General features: G+C 50.7%; 1 protein-coding gene across 2 annotated transcripts in view; it reads left to right on the top strand.

The window, feature by feature from the left end:
• Positions 1-18143, top strand: part of LOC144941813 (serine/threonine-protein kinase D1-like) — a 45281-nt gene that overhangs the window by 23397 nt on the left and 3741 nt on the right. For both annotated transcript variants that reach the window (XM_078868280.1, XM_078868279.1), the window contains 13 exons: positions 1216-1331; positions 2067-2235; positions 2734-2811; positions 4446-4623; positions 6321-6444; positions 7777-7854; positions 8523-8844; positions 9368-9414; positions 9959-10031; positions 10331-10437; positions 10877-11038; positions 13440-13538; positions 15449-15719. In XM_078868280.1, the coding sequence (XP_078724406.1) occupies positions 1216-1331; positions 2067-2235; positions 2734-2811; positions 4446-4623; positions 6321-6444; positions 7777-7854; positions 8523-8844; positions 9368-9414; positions 9959-10031; positions 10331-10437; positions 10877-11038; positions 13440-13538; positions 15449-15719 (1824 nt within the window). The remainder of the gene's footprint in view (positions 1-1215; positions 1332-2066; positions 2236-2733; positions 2812-4445; positions 4624-6320; positions 6445-7776; positions 7855-8522; positions 8845-9367; positions 9415-9958; positions 10032-10330; positions 10438-10876; positions 11039-13439; positions 13539-15448; positions 15720-18143) is intronic.

Genomic DNA, 18143 nt, shown 5'->3' with positions numbered 1-18143 from the left:
AGAGCCATCGTCTGAGGTATACTCGATGTGGTGTGCTGGGTACAAACACATATATTGGGCCACTTGCAGACTGGAATATATCGGCATCTGACGAATAGCCAGAGCCATAGCGATATGTATACTACTGGACGTGGTGTGCCGGAATGTGGAAATATTTTAAGGGGTCACAAAGTCGAACAGAACCCAGCCGAAGTGAAGTTCCACTCAGAGATCACCGGTTGCCTTCACAGCGCCTTGTTAACGCTATGGGTGCTGTTCCGGTCAATGTTTCAGACTTGTAAATGGTCAAATCGTCAATCCAGATAATATACGGAGTTTTCAAGTCATCTAGCACGTGGATAAGTAACCGAGATATGTTATTAACAATTGGTTTTTGGGGTTGGCCACGTAACGCTCCCATCCATGTATTGTCAAGACCCTTCACCACCCGACGAAACTCAACAAATGAAAGTGTTTAACGTGCAATTTATAATTCATATGTTGAGCTCACCAGTGAGTTGAATAACTGTTTTCACAACCAAACGTGTCAATTAGATAGTCAAAACACGTCTCTAAATCTTGATTATGGCCTGTTTTCACGGTGTTGTTGTGTTTATTTTTCCATGAGACGTCATATTGAGGGTATTGATTTAGGGGTAATGGCATAACTTATTTATTGCTGTTTCATCATTGACATGAAAATGCTGCTACAGAAGCTGCCACAACCATCTGCTAAAAATCGATTAGTATAGTTTAAACGGTCACATAGTCACAGATACGGTTTATTTACTTAAAATGTATATTGGTATTGAAGTAAACATGTTATAAAATTGTAATATGTAAACGGGCTCGCATTTATGTCAACTGCAAAATGAAGTTATAAAGAATCGACAGCTTAGCATCGCACTGTGATTTTTGTGGGTGGGTGGGCGGGTGGCTGAGTGGGTGTCTGAGTGGGCGGCTGGGTGGTTGGGCGGGTGGGTGGGTGGATGGGTGGGTGGCTGAGTGGGTGTCTGAGTGGGTGGCTGGGTGGTTGGGCGGGTGGGTGGTTGGCTGAGTGGGTGGCTGAGTGGGTGTCTGAGTGGGCGGCTGGGTGGTTGGGCGGGTGGGTGGGTGGCTGAGTGGGTGTCTGAGTGGGCGGCTGGGTGGTTGGGCGGGTGGGTGGCTGGATGGGTGGGAGGCTGGCTGGATGATTTGCTGCATGCTGCCGGGTACTGCATCCCACCCATCTCGCAGGCTGTGGCCTCGACTACCACAAGCGCTGCGCCTTCAGGATCCCCAACAACTGCTCCGGCGTGCGGAAACGACGGCTGTCGACCGTGTCTGTCAGCAACCCCGAGGAGCTGGTGCCGGTGAGACGCGGGTCGCGTGCGTGACACTTTGGCGGTGCCGGCGATCGCGTGCACACGCACACACACGCACACACGCACACGCACACACGCACACACACACACGCACACACGCACACACACACACGCACACACGCACGCGACCGTTCAAACAGAACCCGGGGTCCGTTACTATTTGCTGTCGAGTTCGGCTAACGGCGCTGCTGCAATTGTCATAAAAAATTGTATCCAAGGTCTTGATTCAATAATCACTGGAGCTACTGACATTCAGTTCCCCATGCCCAGATATTAGTAAACCCAGGAATGAATAAGAATTACCACGAATGAGCAATTTTTATTCACATTTCAAATATGGAGCCCCACTATTATTTTGCCGTAACAAAGTAAAACTTTGTGTGCATTTTCAACAAGATCCTTACTTCTAAAACCACCTCGCAAACTTAATCATAAGACAGCCGCTCAGTTTTAGGGCATGGAAGCTTGTGCACCACCCCTATTGTGGAGAAGAGGCCAATTTAAGGACGTCTAAAAGTATGAGAATCTGAATCTTTATTTAGATTGGAGAAATCCGATGAGCTATGAAGCTCTCTTTCACGGATGTCCAGCATCACGGTAATTTACAAGTAGTTCAGCAGTTCTCTCAGCAGTAGTTCTGTGACGGCGTCTTCCTCCAAGGAGCCGCCGACGCACGGCTCACCCTGGTGCGATCTCTCCGCCCGATTCGGCGTCTCCTTGCAGAGGAGCCCCACGGAAGGGGAGTTCCCTCCGTTCAAGCGCGTGCCGGGAGGGCCGGGCAAGGTGAAGGTGCCGCACACTTTCGTGGTGCAGTCGTACAAGCGTCCCACGTCCTGCCAGCACTGCAAGCGGCTGCTTCGCGGACTCTTCCGCCAGGGCCTGCAGTGCAAAGGTGCGGCACCCAAACGCCCGCACAGGGCGGCGGCAGAGCGTCGCCGCCATCGGCGTCAAGGTTGGCCAGGGTCGATCCACTGCTGGATGAAGGGAGAAGGCCTACTGTACAAACCGCCATCTCTCTCGATGCCCGCCTGTGATGTAATGAGCCGCCCGGTGCCTGCGCACGAGATTATTTCATCGCTCCATCTCCCTGACGGCCGTCTCGCTCTCTTGGACATGTTCCGTCATATTTTTTTTGCTGTGTTCCATATTGTATTTATTGGCCTCCATGAGCGAATATAACTGCTCCGATTTCTTTTTTTAAATGCTGCCCATTCTCTACGGGTGTGCGTGCGCGTGTTTTGTTGTCATATTCAATTAATGTCGCATTCAGATGTTGTTGTTATTCTTTGGCAGAGAGCACTGGCAGTCGCTTGCAGTGTGCTGCTATCGGATGTACACGTGGGACGGCACTGCCCGCAGTCCCCCTGACCTGAGTGCCTGTGCCCTGCAGACTGCAAGTTTAACTGCCACAAGCGATGCGCAACAAAGGTTCCAAAGAACTGCCTGGGAGAGGTCCCCCTCTGTGATGGTAAGCACTCACACTCACACACTGCCGTTTGATTTCATTTCGACAGACGCTTCCAAATGTTGACACAAACAGCAACAACAGCAACAACAATTTGCATGTATAGAGAGTTTCCGTAAGGAAGGCTGCAATGGTCCGCACACCGGACGTGCAATCCAGAGGTCACCGGTGCGATTCGATCATCCGGCGCTCCGGTTGCAACGGCAGTGAAAGTTTCTGAAATCCCCCCCCCCGCCTCTGTCCATCCAGCCGTATAAACCGGTCCGCCACACACCGTGTGTGGGATGGGGTTAAGTGTGGGTCCAAATACCAAGATCCCCCCCCCCCCCCCGTATAGCCGCAACAGACTGCAAGTGCTGTTGGCGAGCACCGATGTGTGGGTACTCCAACCTCTTCACAGGTGTCTCGCCAGTGTGGAAGAGTAGGCCAAAAAATATCCTTCTTTAGTCGAGGCCTTTCCAAAATGCAATCGCATCTCACGACGCTTTACATATGTATGAAAGTATGAATGTTGAACTTTCCTTGCACCGTACGTAGCCAAACCATGCTAGTCGAAGGTGCTTCAAATTGAAGAGCAAGTAGATTAGACTCGAGGGGGGGGGGGTTGTCAGGGCTGGGAAATATGGGAGAGAGGGGAGAGAATAACTTCGTGGCAATAGCCCAGCTTTAAAAACAAAACTGCTATGGCTACCTCTGTGTTATGGTCATGGTCTGCATGTCGTGTTTCCATGAACTCAGAATGCAGACTCTTTGACAGCGTGCAGGCACTAAAGAGCAATAACTCGAACACGCATAAGTGCAATATATATATATTTTATATCCCTCCGAGCCATTAAGACAAACTGTGAAGTAGTCGGGACAGAACGTTGAATCGTGACCGCTGAGAATCTGGGTTTGGATCTGGGATTCAATCACCCATCATTAAACTGGGTTCCCATGTGGAATGAAATTCTGAACTCAGCCCACTCACCAATGAGTGCAGGCAACAAAAACCCCCAATGAAATTAGGATTTTTACTTAATTTTGGCCAAAATTCTAGGTCCCAAAATGAAATTATAAAATTACAGTTCGACTTCCATGTGACGGACGTCTCCGCGGCAAAGTGCGTGGGTAAGTGCTCTCGAAGGGAATCTCAAAAGTACTTCCGTGGTATCTCCTTCCGCAGGCCAATCTTTAGCATGGCGTGATGCACTGCTTTGTGAGAGTTCCGAATGGAAACTCGACATCTTGAAATGATGCCGATTGCACAGTTGGGAAGTAGAAAAGGCAAGGGGTGTGACCAAGGCAAACAAAGCGAGCATCATTCAGTTTTAATGTCATCACAACATCTCTTGGTTCCAATTTGGCACGTCAAAATCTACGAGTGAAATCATTAATCCAACCCTGACCTTCTTTCAAATTAAAGCCCGAAGCTTGGATTTGGAAAGCCGCCGTACAATTAGAATAGAAATGGGGAGAGCAATTGGGCAAAATACATTGAATATACAAGAACCACTACAAGTACAATTCGGGGAGCGCACTCTTGCAAACCGTAGTAACCCTTGCGAGCGAGACTACCGTCCCCTTCCTCTGCTGAGCTCTCAGCCGGTCAAACAATGAAACTCGGCCCGGAGCTAAACCTGTCGCGTCGTCCGCAGAGCCTCCGAGCCCCGCGAGTGACGCGGACGCCGCCATGGAGGAGCTGGGCTACGAGAGCGAGGGCGAGCAGACGCACGGCTCCCCGGTGGACGAGTTCGAGGAGCGGCCGTCGCCGCGCGGGGAGAGGTCGCAGACGACGGAGCGAGGCATGGACGCGGAACGGAGCCGAGCCATCAGGTGACGGACGCTGTCGCCGCATCGCCCCAAGCTGCGCCGAGGCAGCACGGGAGAGACAGAGATAGAACGAGACAGAGGGACAGAGAGACACGGAGAGACACGGAGAGACAGAGGCAGAGGGACAGAGAGACAGAGAGAGACACGGAGAGACAGAGACAGAGGGACAGAGAGACAGAGAGAGACACGGAGAGACAGAGATGCAGAGAGAGATACAGAGAAAGACAGAGAGGCAGAGAGAGAAAGACAGAGAGAGACAGAGAGAGAGAGAGACAAAGAGAGAGACAACGAGAGACAGATAGAGACAGACAGAGAGCGAGAGACAGAGAGACAGATAGAAAGACAGATAGACAGAGAGAGAGACAAAGAGAGATACAACGAGAAAGACAGAGAGAGAGAGACAGAGAGACGCCTGTGGTACCACGTGCATCGTCCAAGTGAGTGCGTCGTGTGCGTTGACGTGAGGTCCCTGGACGCATCACACGGGACGCTCCCCAATCGTGTCAGGTGGCGGACGACACGCTGAGTTGCGCCTGGGATGCTCTTTGTACAGGCGACCAATGCAGCGAGCTTTGTCGTGGCCAGTCGATGGCATTGCAGCACAATCCATTGTTGTACTGTACCTCTATGTCTAGCGGTGAAAATGGGTCGGAACACCCTGGAACGCCGTGGTGGGAGTGTAAATTTGAACCCGACTGCGTTCCGGAAGGATTCAAGGATTCATATTTTATTTATTTGAGTTACAGATATACCCCTCGACTAACAAAAGAGACCCACAGACAAGCACAGAGAACCGTGGTCATTCCTTACCATTTCCAGCCATGTCTATATTCCCACGTCAATGACTGCTGTGAATATGATTTCGTCCTAAATGTGATTATGTAATTGTTGCATAGCGTTGTGATATGCAATTGCATGAATGACGCGCGATATAAAACTGAATTATTGTTATTATGCCACTGGCCTTCACCAACCCGTACTGACCAGTGTGGTGAAGTATGGTCAACAAATCCCACGTCTCGTATGGTGTGGGGAGGCCTTCATCCAGAAGTAGCTGAACAAGGGCATGCAAATATTCTTGGTTCTTTCGGTAATGTCACGTAGAAGAGAAATAATAAAATAATATTAATAGAGATGTCACACCTGATGATGATTGATTGTGTTGCAGTCGAAACGTCGTGAGAATTTGTATTGTTTAATATTAATATTATTTTCCCTTCTACGTGACTTTACCGAAAGAACCAATAATATGAATCCCTGCAGTCACGAAAGCTTTAAATCAAGATTTAAGGGCATGCCAATTAGTATTAACCTCATACAAATGAAAATCACGCCGTGCATGATGGGCATCCTTGATGGCCATGTTGAGACCTTCAGCTTGAGAATCCGGTTTCATCTCGGGCGTTTGAGACCCGGATTCGAACCGGGGATCTCAGCGTTGAAGGCTCAGTGGCTCTGACTCCCGATTGCAGAGAGATTCACACGGCCCTAAATTATAGTATCATAATAATGCACTTATTATATTAATATGTAAATGTGTTATTATTGCTTTGGCGATGTAAATGCTTACTCCACACTCAGTCCACACAAATGAGCGGGGGTAGGAGAAGGACGGAAGGGAGGAAAGCGCCGCTGTCGTGCCGAACGAGTGGACGAGTGAACGAGTGAGCGAGTGGTCCCCCTCCCCGCTTGCGACGCAGCCCCTCGCCCAGCAACAACATCCCGCTGATGCGGGTGGTGCAGTCCGTGAAGCACGCCAAGCGCCGGGGGAGCAGCGTGCTCAAGGAGGGCTGGATGGTCCACTTCACCAGCAAGGACACCCTGGTGTGTACGTGTGTGTGTGTGTGTGTACGTGTGTGTGTGTACGTGTGTGTGTGTGTGTACGTGTGTGTGGACGTGTGGGGAGCGATAGTGTAGCGGTTAGCGCGCTGCACTATGAACCCGGCGACACGGGTTCGATTCCCGCTCACGGCCAACACCAGTGACGATTATCTGAACCGGTCCCGGGCCTCCCCTAGGTCGACTCAGCCTGAAATGAGTACCTGGTGTGGTGTGTAAACATCGCCACTGGGGAGACAAAGGCGGTCGGGCGTAGTGCTGGCCACCCACCCCCTCGTGTACCGTTCCGGCCTTCATAGGTGCTCGCTAACAGCACTTGCCCCTACAGCCTGTTAAGGCTATACGGGGGATCTTTATCTATGTGTACGTGTGTGCGTGTGTGTTAGTGTTGCGGTTAGTGCTACGCTGCGCTACGAACCTGGCGACCCGGGTTTTGATTCCCGCTCACGGCCAACACCGGTGACGATAATTATTTGAATCGGTCATGGGGCTCCCCTAGGTAGACTCAGCCTCACAATGAATACCTGGTGCGGTGTGTAAACATCCACAATGGGGAGACAAAGGCGGTCGGGCGTGGCGTTGGCCACCGACCCCCTCATGTGCCGTGCTGGCCTTCATAGGTGCTCGCAAAGAGCACTTGCTCCAATAGTCTGTTACGGTTATACGGGGGATTTTTGTATTTGTTTGTGTGTCTCACTAATCTTGCATCAGTGGCCTCGTGTGTTTGGCACGGGCCCCCTTGTCCCACGGTCCCCACTCTGCGTAGCCCCGGCGCCTGGGGGTCCTCTGGCAGTGCAGTTGCACCGCCTGCACGCTCGATAATCAGAGTCTTTATTTTTATTTTTCCTGGAAGAATCCGATGAGCTATGAAGCTCTTTCTCACAGATGTCCAGTAGGGTTGGGTCAGCGAATTTGCGTCAGCAAACGATACAAAAGATGGTATGAGTGCAAGATAGAGAAAAGGTTAACAGGTCGCTCCAAATAAATACATACATAAATACACAATAAAGTATAGAAGTACAAATTGCACAAGTACATACATTCCTGTCGATTTGTCAACAGCAAACGCAAGCTTGGGCACGGCAGGAAAACAACAACAACAACAGTCCCAGACCACACCAACGCAACGCATGGTCCCTCAATCACGTCGCACATTCAAACTTGCACCACTGCCTTGCGTACGCATGCACCTCGACAGCCACGCAATGCGACGACTCCTTCTCGCCAGCCGTCCGCGCCTGTCCCAGCGAGCGAGCGAGGGAGCGAGCGCTGCGTGCCCCAAGTCACGGCGACGTTGGCGATTGTTTTTTCTTTCAGCGCAAACGCCACTTCTGGAGGCTGGACAGCAAGTGCATCACCCTCTTCCAGTCGGACGCCGGGAGCAAGTATTACAAGGTGACCACGAAAGCCAGGCAATGATTCTTCACGTTCATGTCAGTGTTGTTTCAGACTGTTTGAGCCGGTCGCGGGTACGTGTGCGCCTCTTTGGTTATGTCGACCATACTTCACCACGCTTGTCAGCGCATGGTTGACAAATGCCGGGAATTCATATATACACGGGAGCACAGACGAACAGTACAACAATGACTTTAGCTAAACTGTCGTTATCATAGCCCCACAGCCTAAAACATCCTGCAATGCACGGCGGTGACCCATCCAAGCACTAGCCACATGGAACCCCACTGAAGCTTTTGCCACATGATGGTGGCGAGATGTTAACTCCCTCATCTGATATGCAGGAGGTCATGGGTTCGATCCCGACGCTGACGCGTGCATATTTTGGAGTTTGCACGTTCGCCCCGTGGTGGCATGGATTTCTCTCTGGGCCCTCTGGTTTTTCTCTCCACATTTAGAATCAACGCGCGTTTGGAGTATTTGAACGCTATAAATTTCCACGTGACGATAAGCCACTTCGTTGAGCTATTATTTGTGGCCACGTCGCTTCTGAAAAAGAGCTACATAGCTCAGTGGGCCTTACCTGTTAAAAAAAAAATACAATTATGACATCGGGCGTAGTCAGTGTTCAGCCGAGGTGACCAAATTTGCTGTTTCTGTAACCGCAGGAGATCCCTCTGTCGGAGATCCTGGCGGTAGAGCCCCGCCAGGCCCAGGCCGCCCCCGCGTCTGACTGCGGGCCGCACTGCTTCGAGCTGGTCACGGCGCACGTGACGTACCACGTGGGGGAGGCCGCGGACGGTGCCGCGGTGACGCTCATGCCTCTGGATCTCTCCGGCACGGGTGGCGGTGGCTTCGGTGGCTTCGGTGGCAGCGGCGGCGGGAGCAGCGCGGATGTGGCGCGGGAGTGGGAGCTCGCCATCAGGCAGGCGCTGATGCCCGTCACCCTGCAGGGCTCCGTCAACTCGGGCTCTGGACAGAACCAGCACAGTGAGTGCTCCGTACGCCCGGGGCGTGGCCCCTGTGACTTAATATCACAACAAAGTGCCCGGCAAAGGTGAATGACAACACCTCGCTGATCTCGTCAAGGAGCATAAACCATCATCACGCGAACTGCGGTCATCCTCGCAGCAACGGCGGCTTTTGGCTGCTGCCATCGAACAAAGACGGTGACCGCATCGCGCGCTTTCAGATGCCCTTCTGTGGCCGTCTGGAACACTCTCCATTCCGATATTCAGAAGCCACTGGAGCTACACACTTTTAAATCACCAAGATTTGAACTGCTTATTGTGTGTAGTTTGTTGTGCTTCCCCTGCACCTCCGATTAGCACGCTTTGCTATGTATGGTGCGAAAGAAGTTCAAAACGGGAGTTACTTCAGCTTATTTTGAATGCCACATCTGCCCACCTGTCTGTAGGCACTGGTCACCATCTACCTGTCCAGTTTTAATGGACTTGATTCTACGAACCGGAACTGATTAGTTGTTGTTGTTGTTTTGCCGTGTAATTTACAGAAGAAGTTTCTGTCAGTATTTCCTGCTGCCAAGTCCAGGAAAATGTGGTAAGTTTTTTCAAGTTTAGAGACTGGAATAGTCTCATTGGCAAGAGTAGCATGAGGTATTTAGTACTGCCAGTAGAACGCAACGATTCCTAAGTAGAATCCCAATTGAGTAACTCCTTTGCGGTGTAGAGTTTAAATTCTTGTCAACGTGGACGCTGACGCCGGCACGCACTGTGCGACTCTTGCGAACGACGTCAGGGGACCTGTAACGTCCACTGTGTGGCAGGCGGCGCGTAGTGTGACTATTATGGTTGTTACACATCGCAGTAATAACCGGGGCGGCCGCTGGACTCGAACCGCGAACCTCCGCAACAAATAGCGGTGAACGCACTAACGCCGGGCCGCGTCACTGCCAAAACTATAAGCCATAACGTACGAACGGTGATATCACCACAGAGGTTATAGTTCCAGCAAACAATGCACATTAACAACATACAAAGTCCTTCACATTAATACCAAACACGTATTTATTTTATTCACTTTTAATTCGAGCGTTTTCATTTCATGTTTAATGTTGACTTTTTTTGTTTTACATCCTCCGCAGGATATCAGCACAGTCTACCAAATATTCCCTGACGAGGTGCTGGGCTCGGGCCAATTTGGAATCGTCTTCGGGGGTAGGGCTGTCACACGTTCACCGCAAAATTTGTCAAAATAGCGCTCGAGGATTAGCGCTGGCAGCGTGACAGCTCTGGCAGCGTGGCAGCTCGCTAACTGACATTCGCGACGTAAAAAAGTAAAATATATAAAAATGCCGTCCGCAAATCTCGCAGGCGTCTCGGGCGGGAGACGACAACCCTCGGCGTCGTTTTAGCGAGCGGTCTTCGGGAAGCTGCTCAAACTCGCGATGCGACCGCGATGACCTCGGAGTGAGGGGCTCGCCGTGACGGCGCCCCCTTCTCTTTCCCCACCGCAGGGAAGCACAGGCAGACAGGGCGTGACGCAGCAATCAAAGTGATCGATAAGCAGAAGTTTCCCACCAAGCAGGAAAGCCAGCTCCGCAACGAGGTCTCCATCCTTCAGGTGCGCGCACGCGAGCACGCGCTAGCCAGTCGCGCGCGGGGAGCGGTGGTGCCAGCGGCGTGACTGTCGAGTGCGCAGGCGGTGCAACTGCACCGGGGCACACGGGCCGGGGGTTGCGGTGCAGGCGCCGGGCTACAGAAAAATGGCTGCGGTGTTGGGTAGGGGGTGCCCCGGTGCGTTTCTTGCACACCAGGGCGCATGCCACGCTGCTCTAGCGGGTGGCGCCGTAATGTTTGCTGCGACCAGGATAGCCTCGTTTGCAAGCGCCCTGGGTTACTAAAATAACAAAAGCAGTACGGGAATGACGTAGAAATAAGAACAAAAACAACAACAACTGTGTATGAAACGAGGAATCGAAAATATATTTGCAAACATAAATCGACGTTGAATTTAAATGCCCTCGCCCCCACACGCCCCTCCCCACGCCCCCCCCCCCTAGAACCTGCACCACCCGGGGGTGGTGAACCTGGACTGTATGTTCGAGACGCCCGAGCGCGTGTTCGTGGTCATGGAGAAGCTCCACGGGGACATGCTCGAGATGATCCTGTCCTCCGAGCGCGGCCGCCTGCCCGAGCACATCACCAAGTTCCTCATCACGCAGGTTCCAACGGCATCGCCGTCACTGCGATATCATCATCATCATCATCGCCACCACCACCACCACCACGACCTCTTCATTTTACTGATTTGTTATATGATAGTGGCTTGAGTCGCTGTACATGTCCAAAACACGCAGTTCAAGTGCAGATATCAACACCTCTCTTGATTGTCACAATTCAGGGACGCGATTCGATAATCAATAAAAAAAAATATTTTATTGTTGACGTCTTCTCCAATGTTGTGCTGTTGACATCGTTGCTCGAAGCATCCGTCCGGATCGCCTACAGCGCAGTGCAACCCTCCGTGCTAAGAGAACGGCCCACAGAAGCGGATGCTACTGAGCTACCTCTTGAGATCAGTTCAAGCGACCTCTGCTTTGCACAGCAGATGGCAGCACTTTCCCACCAGTTTAAACACGTCGGCTTTCGCAACCAACGTTGTGGATTTGTAAATGTTGTGGATTTGCTCTCCAACACACCGGTGTGCTGTACTAGTAACGAATCGGCACGTTCTGTTTACGTGACAAACCTTTACTAATTGGCTGTGTCGGTTGCTGGCGGGTTTAACGACACGTTTATATATTTACGCATTTGTCGTTTTTGGAATGTGCATGCGTGCGTTCATTTGTGAAATGTGTGCGCGCAGTCATGAATGACCTGGGCTGAGATCATAAACTCACAAACCTGGTTTAATCACAGGCAGCTGCTTGCATTTGAACTGAGAAACTCAGTGCTGCCAGCTCTGCGCTCTGACCTCTGAGCTACCCAGACAAAATCATTTTATTAAACTTAAAATGCAGGCCCACATGACCAGTGAAACTTGTATGAAGTTTTGTTTTGCTGCGTTGTGTCTGTGTGTCGGTTCGCAAATATCTTTTGAAGTGAGTCGATAAGAGATGCCCGTACCCTACTTGCGTCATCATTGTGAAGCAGAAGATAACAACGACATTGTTCTCATTGTCTCTGTAAAACCGCAATTGTCAAAAAGCCCAACGATAGAAAGCAACTCCCTTTCCTTATCTTGACAACGCAACGGGGGTTTAGCCCTGATATGCAACGCACTCAAATATCCTCCAAACTATGTACAATGGGTTGTAAAACAAAGTATAGCATGCATTCTTGACTTGGTACATGGCTGGCATGGGGCGGTGGTGTCGTGGCACATTGGTGGCACTTTGTTGCAGAGGTTCGCGGTTCGAAACCGGCAGGCCGCCCTGGTTAACCCTACGGGCGCATTAATAATAATGTACGTGCCATCTGGCTCACGGTGGGACGTTAATAGATCCAGACATGCGTAGGCCATTGCCCGCCAGCATCGTGGTCCAAATTTAGGCAACTGAACACATTTCTACTCATGTGGTATCACGCGGAGCGATCTCGCTCACCACTCTTGAAACGACTGCAGACCGTGTCTGTAAAACACAGCGCCCTCGTGATGGCCTTAGCTTGCTGTAAGAGCGGCACGAAGGCTACACGATCCTACGTTGTGTGCCTCTACAGCTTGCCACCAATCCACTGCTGGATGAGGGTCTACCGATGTCATACGCGGATAGTGAAGGGTATTTTTCCGTACCGCACCACGCTGGTCAGTGTGGATTGGCAAAGGCAGGGGACATAGATTAACAACAGTGGGTTGTACTGCACTGCCGTGTACTGCCCACAACCTGGGGTGCGTGGTGACCACCCGTGCAAGTTTTATCTCGGGTTGAGCAGCCGATTGCAATTCAGATTCCAAGTCAAAGTATCTTGGGGCTCAAATATGCATGGGGCAGTACTCATCTCCAAGTCATCTACCTACATGACTCTATGGGTCTCTAGGTATATGGGTCTCCATAGAAGTCTATAGGTTACTGAACAAGTCTTTGAGTTTCTACACGAGGATATATGTATACATAGCCTAATGTCTCAATGTCCCAGTTTACGTCTGCTTAAGTATTTGTAAGTCTCCACACGAATTTAGTTGGTCTCTGTGTAAGTCTATGGGTTTCTAATAAAGTCTATGTGGCTCTCTGTGCCACACATTTGTGGGTCTGTATGTAAGTCAATGTTAGTTTCTCGGTCTCTATGTAAGTCTTTGTGTCTATGTGTAAATCTGTAACCTCCTGCTGTAATTATGGATACACAAATTTCCCTTGAAAAAGTGACTCCTGGTCTCAATGGGCTCCGATGTGGTCATAAATGCGTGCCGTTTACCGTAGCCAACTTTGTGTGAACCGTGGCTTCCAGTTGCATAACCACATGCTGCTCATCAGCAGTTGCTGCCGAAATCACACGCTTACAGACGGCCATTCGGCTGACGAGACCTGTAAAAAAATACTTTTTGTTTTACGCGATAGGGACAGATGTGCGAAGGAGGCGCATTGTCGGCTAACTTATTTCGCTGTCCCCGCATCGCCTTCGCAGATCCTCATCGCGCTGCGTCACCTGCACTTCAAGAACATCGTCCACTGCGACCTCAAGCCCGAGAACGTCCTGCTCGCTTCCCCGGAGCCCCTTCCCCAGGTCGGCAGAGTCTGCCTGGCGGTGCCGTCCTGGTTATTGTCGCCGGCGTCTTGACCGTGAGGTGCCACGCGCCGCCCTCCTTAGCAAGCGGGCGTTTATAACAACAACAACAAGTGAATGCGAATAGGGAGAAGGCGGGGGCGTATTTTGTGCAAAATTGAATTCTTACCGGGAAATTACTCAGTTGGGAATCTGCAAAACAATGTCGCCCCCCCCCCTACCCCCGCCTGCCGGGACCATGGCGTGATAGTTGTGTGCTTTAGAAACAATGGCGCAGGTACTTTAGAGCAGCGGTTCTTAACCTTTACTGCAGCCATGCACCCCTTTGGTTCTCAATGGTTTAAAAAAAATATACGTCAATAAATACGTAGAGGTTTGATGAAACGAAGTAGCTGTACTTAGGTGCCTCGTGTGTAACTTGTGTTTCGATGATTTAGCTTCGGAAAAAATCCGGCCACGTCTCGCACCCCCAGAAAGGGCATCTCGCACCCCCAGGGGGTGGCGTGCAACCCCAGGTTAAGAAGAAGAACCACTGCTCTGTATGGCTGTTATGATGATCATCCCACGGCAGTGGAGGCGGTATGGGAATCTGAAAATCGGCCACGTCACCTTGTTTGGCCTGCTTTATCAGGGCGCTGCAGTGCTGGGTACTTGAAAGTGACGGCAGGAAAAAAATTGATAATGACAGGGGGGGGGGGCGGGGGGGGAAGGAAATAAAAAATAATGAAAACAGCGCAAAAAACAATGAAGCGAGTGTGCCGATAGATGCCAACGCGCGTGGAAAATAATCGCACGGTCCTACGGAGCGAGGCCAGTTCTTGAGAAACCCGTGTCTTGGCGATCAGAGAGAGCCTCATTGAGGCAAGGGAATGCATTTGGCACTTGCTTTGAAGTCTGTTCGACGGGAATGGGCCATGATGGGATAACAAGAAGAAATAATTCATGTGAATCATTTTGAGAGTGCTCCAATTTCGAAAGGGTTATGTCTCACTACGAAACTCGTATAGGTTTTAATATATGAAATACATGTTATTTTAATTAATATGTTTTTTCTGACTTTATGTGAACGAAAAGGCACAAGTTTGCCCGTTTTCTCATTGAATATAGGTACATTTCAAAATATCAATGTCCTGGTCAAAAAAGCAACGTTTGTTGGAAATAATAGCCATTTTCTCAACTTTTTAGGCATAAGAAATTAGGAAATAACACTTGCTACCCAGGAACAAAAATTGTGTTACATAGTGTTACCACTCTTGGCTACGTACGGTGCGAAAGAAGTTCAACATCCATACATACATTTTAGATTTGAAGTTTTCGTGACTGCAAGGATTCATACTCTTAGGTTTTTGTCGGTAAAGTCACGTAGGTAAAAAATAATAATATTTTCATTTATTATTATTTTATTTTATTTTTATTATTATTTTTACCTACGTGACTTTACCGAAAAAACCTAAGAGTATGAATCCATGCATACACTTTGTTGAGTTTCATTTGTGACGAGGTCACTTCTACATCATCTGGCGAATTTCCCGATGATGCTGGATGCAATTACCAGCGAAACGTCATACTCAAAAATTGTAAATATTGTGGTTTCACGCTTCAACACACCGGTGGGCTAAAGCAGTGAACTATTTGTCTTTTGTCAACGTGACACTTTTTTACTGATTGGCCGTGTCGGGTGGTGGAGGGTTACGACACATTTATAAATAACGCGATCTAAACCCAAAAACGTTGATTATGAAGAGCTATATAGCTCAGAATCAGAATCTGTATTTAGAAACTGGAGGATTCCGATGATCTACGCAGCTATTTTTCACACATCTCCAGTATGGGCAAGCCAGTGGGCCTTAACCGGTAAAAAAAAAAAAGTCAATAGTTTTAGTTCGTTGAACACGGTTCCGCCACCGCAGGTGAAGCTGTGCGACTTCGGCTTCGCGAGGATCATCGGCGAGAAGTCGTTCCGCCGCTCCGTGGTGGGCACTCCGGCCTACCTGGCGCCCGAGGTCCTGCGCAGCAAGCAGGGCTACAACCGCTCGCTCGACATGTGGTCGGTGGGCGTCATCGTCTACGTGAGCCTCAGCGGCACCTTCCCCTTCAACGAGGACGAGGACATCAACGAGCAGATCCAGAACGCCGCCTTCATGTACCCGCCGCACCCTTGGCGCGAGATATCGCCCCACGGTAATGGTCAGATGTGACGACGGCGCATGAGATCGGGGTGGGGGGGGGGGGTCACCCCTACCCACACACCCCCCCACCTCCAACAATATCGCCGGATGCAGTTTACATTTTTTTTTATTATATTGCAATCGAGCCCGGCACAGAGCACGAACCGCGACGTCGGGAAGGAGGGGGGGGGGGTTCAGAAACTGCGCGGACCTCCGTCCCGAACGCTGTGCCCCCCGAGTTTAGAGACGGGGGGGGGGGGGGAGTGGGCTCGCTGCCCCACCGCTCGCCACCTGCACCTGCAGTTAAACGTCATACACGATGACTCTCCCGTATCTCATCATCGTGAGATAGCAACGACCGGGGGAGGCCTTTATCCACTGCTGGATGAAGCCCTCGCCGAGTCGTTGTCATCCCTCACGATGCCTTGCCGTGTAACGAATCGCCCGAGGATGTGCACACGGAGCGATTTCAATGCTCCGTCTCCGAGGTGAGCATGTGCTCTCAGGCGTGTCCCCTCCGTTGGCTATGAGACTCGTCGCGCTGGAGCTGAGCAATTCTCCAATGCGTTTTTTTTTGGGTCGCACCTCAAGTAACAAGTCAGAGAACACGAATGGATCGAACGGATCGTTGAATCCATCCGTGTGAAGCCTTGTTGACGTCATCGCTTCCGCAGGCCTCACCTGTACCTCCAACCCCTGAGTACAATTTCCTCGAACCATCGCACGTCCACCCCCCCACCCCTGATATACAGCGTAAGCTGCATAAGAAATGAAAGGAACTTGAGCAAGACGATGGCAAAAACAAGTAAATAGAAGCGGACACGCGACGGCACTTCACCGTGAAGGACCGGTGAAGAGCAACGAGGAGTGTGAGCCGTCGTCACGCGAGCCGCACCGAGCCAGCTTAAGAGCTGTGCGTTAATTGCCGCTCGGGAGCTCTGCATATTTAGAGAAGCGGGGGGAGGACAAAGCTCTTACCATGTTGCCTGAATAGATGAGTTCGGCATATTTTTTTCCGTTGTTCAATATCTTCCGTGATGGTGTCTGGCTTTGGAATGGCGATGACACAACACTGCGTAATGCTTGAATACGAAACGGTGAATATGGTTGAGTTAGGGAGCGCGTAAGATGAGTGGCGCAAATATTTTAAAAGGATCCTCTCAGAATCGAAGTGGTTTTTTGTTGTTGAGAAGGCTGTCCCCCCTCGCTCTGTCTCTCTCACCCGTGAATATCGGCTGTGAAGTGTTGCACTGTTGTGGTGGGTGGTGGGTGGTGGTGGGGGAGGGACGGTGGTGGTAGGGGGGGACACCCAGACCTGCATGCCAGGTGCTCACAATCACAGTCGTCGCACGGCAACCGAAGTGCACTTCACTTTCTTCGAGTCGAATTTGCAGATCTCATTAGCCCAGCCGTTCGACGCTCCATCAGCCGATGCGCTCCATCCCCCCCCACCTCCCTCCACAATCCAAACCTGACTCTCTCGCTCTCGCCACAAAATATCACGAACAAAACAAAAACTCGGCTAAATGTTCCCCTGATGGGCTCGGATGTATGCGACTCTGCAATTCGGCCAGCAATTGGTCCTCGTGAAAAAAGAAAGTTGCTAAAACTGTGGAATTGCACGGCGCGTGTCCCACTCGCGAGAGACGCGCACTCTCTACCGCTCGCGTTCGGTGCAATTCCCGCTGAACGGCACGCGGAATGTGCCTGCAGCTTCAATCCGTCGCCCGAATGCTTCCAATTTTCGTGAAAAATTGCAACCCATCTGCGGTCGGTCAAATTGTCAACGGTGATTCAAACTTTTTTTGTTTGGTCAGACACAATGTATAGGCTACTAGAAGTGGTCAGAAAATGACGACGGAAATCTACAGCAACCTCCTGTGGAGCCCGTTTCATTTCAGAGCCACGTCTGTAAGCACTCAGCGTAGAATGCACGTAGTTACGCATACAAAGGTAATGACCGTGAGCACCCAGACAACTTTAATGTCCACAACCCGTGCATGTGCACATATGAATCTCCTGGATTTGCATGCAGTATGCATTAACGTGGCGCTGTTGGCAGAGCAATAAGGCTTCCAATCACAAGGGCAATTGGTTTGAATCCAGACCATTGTGGAGTGTAGTTTCCCATAAATCTACGATCAGTAAAATGAGCTCCATCAGCTGATATCGCTTTGCTGGGAAGCCACTTGTTGTAAAATGTAACATTTACTACCATACTAAGTCAGCGTCGGCCCAAACCAACCAAATGTTGAAGGCCTCCGGAAGCCATTTGCATCTCTCACGGGCCTGCAATGTCAACACTCGACCCTGGGCCTGCACACAAGCTGGTCTCCTCTGCTGGGTGGATGGACTCTTGGGGGCATTCCCTCCTTTGGCTGCCACTCCGTAGTCAACCCAACCGCTAACCCATGCATGGTGGTAGCATTTATCGGCC

Source organism: Lampetra fluviatilis, chromosome 25 (assembly GCF_964198595.1).
Source record: "Lampetra fluviatilis chromosome 25, kcLamFluv1.1, whole genome shotgun sequence".
Classification (NCBI taxonomy): domain Eukaryota; kingdom Metazoa; phylum Chordata; class Hyperoartia; order Petromyzontiformes; family Petromyzontidae; genus Lampetra; species Lampetra fluviatilis.
This window is presented reverse-complemented; position numbering and strand designations above follow the sequence as displayed.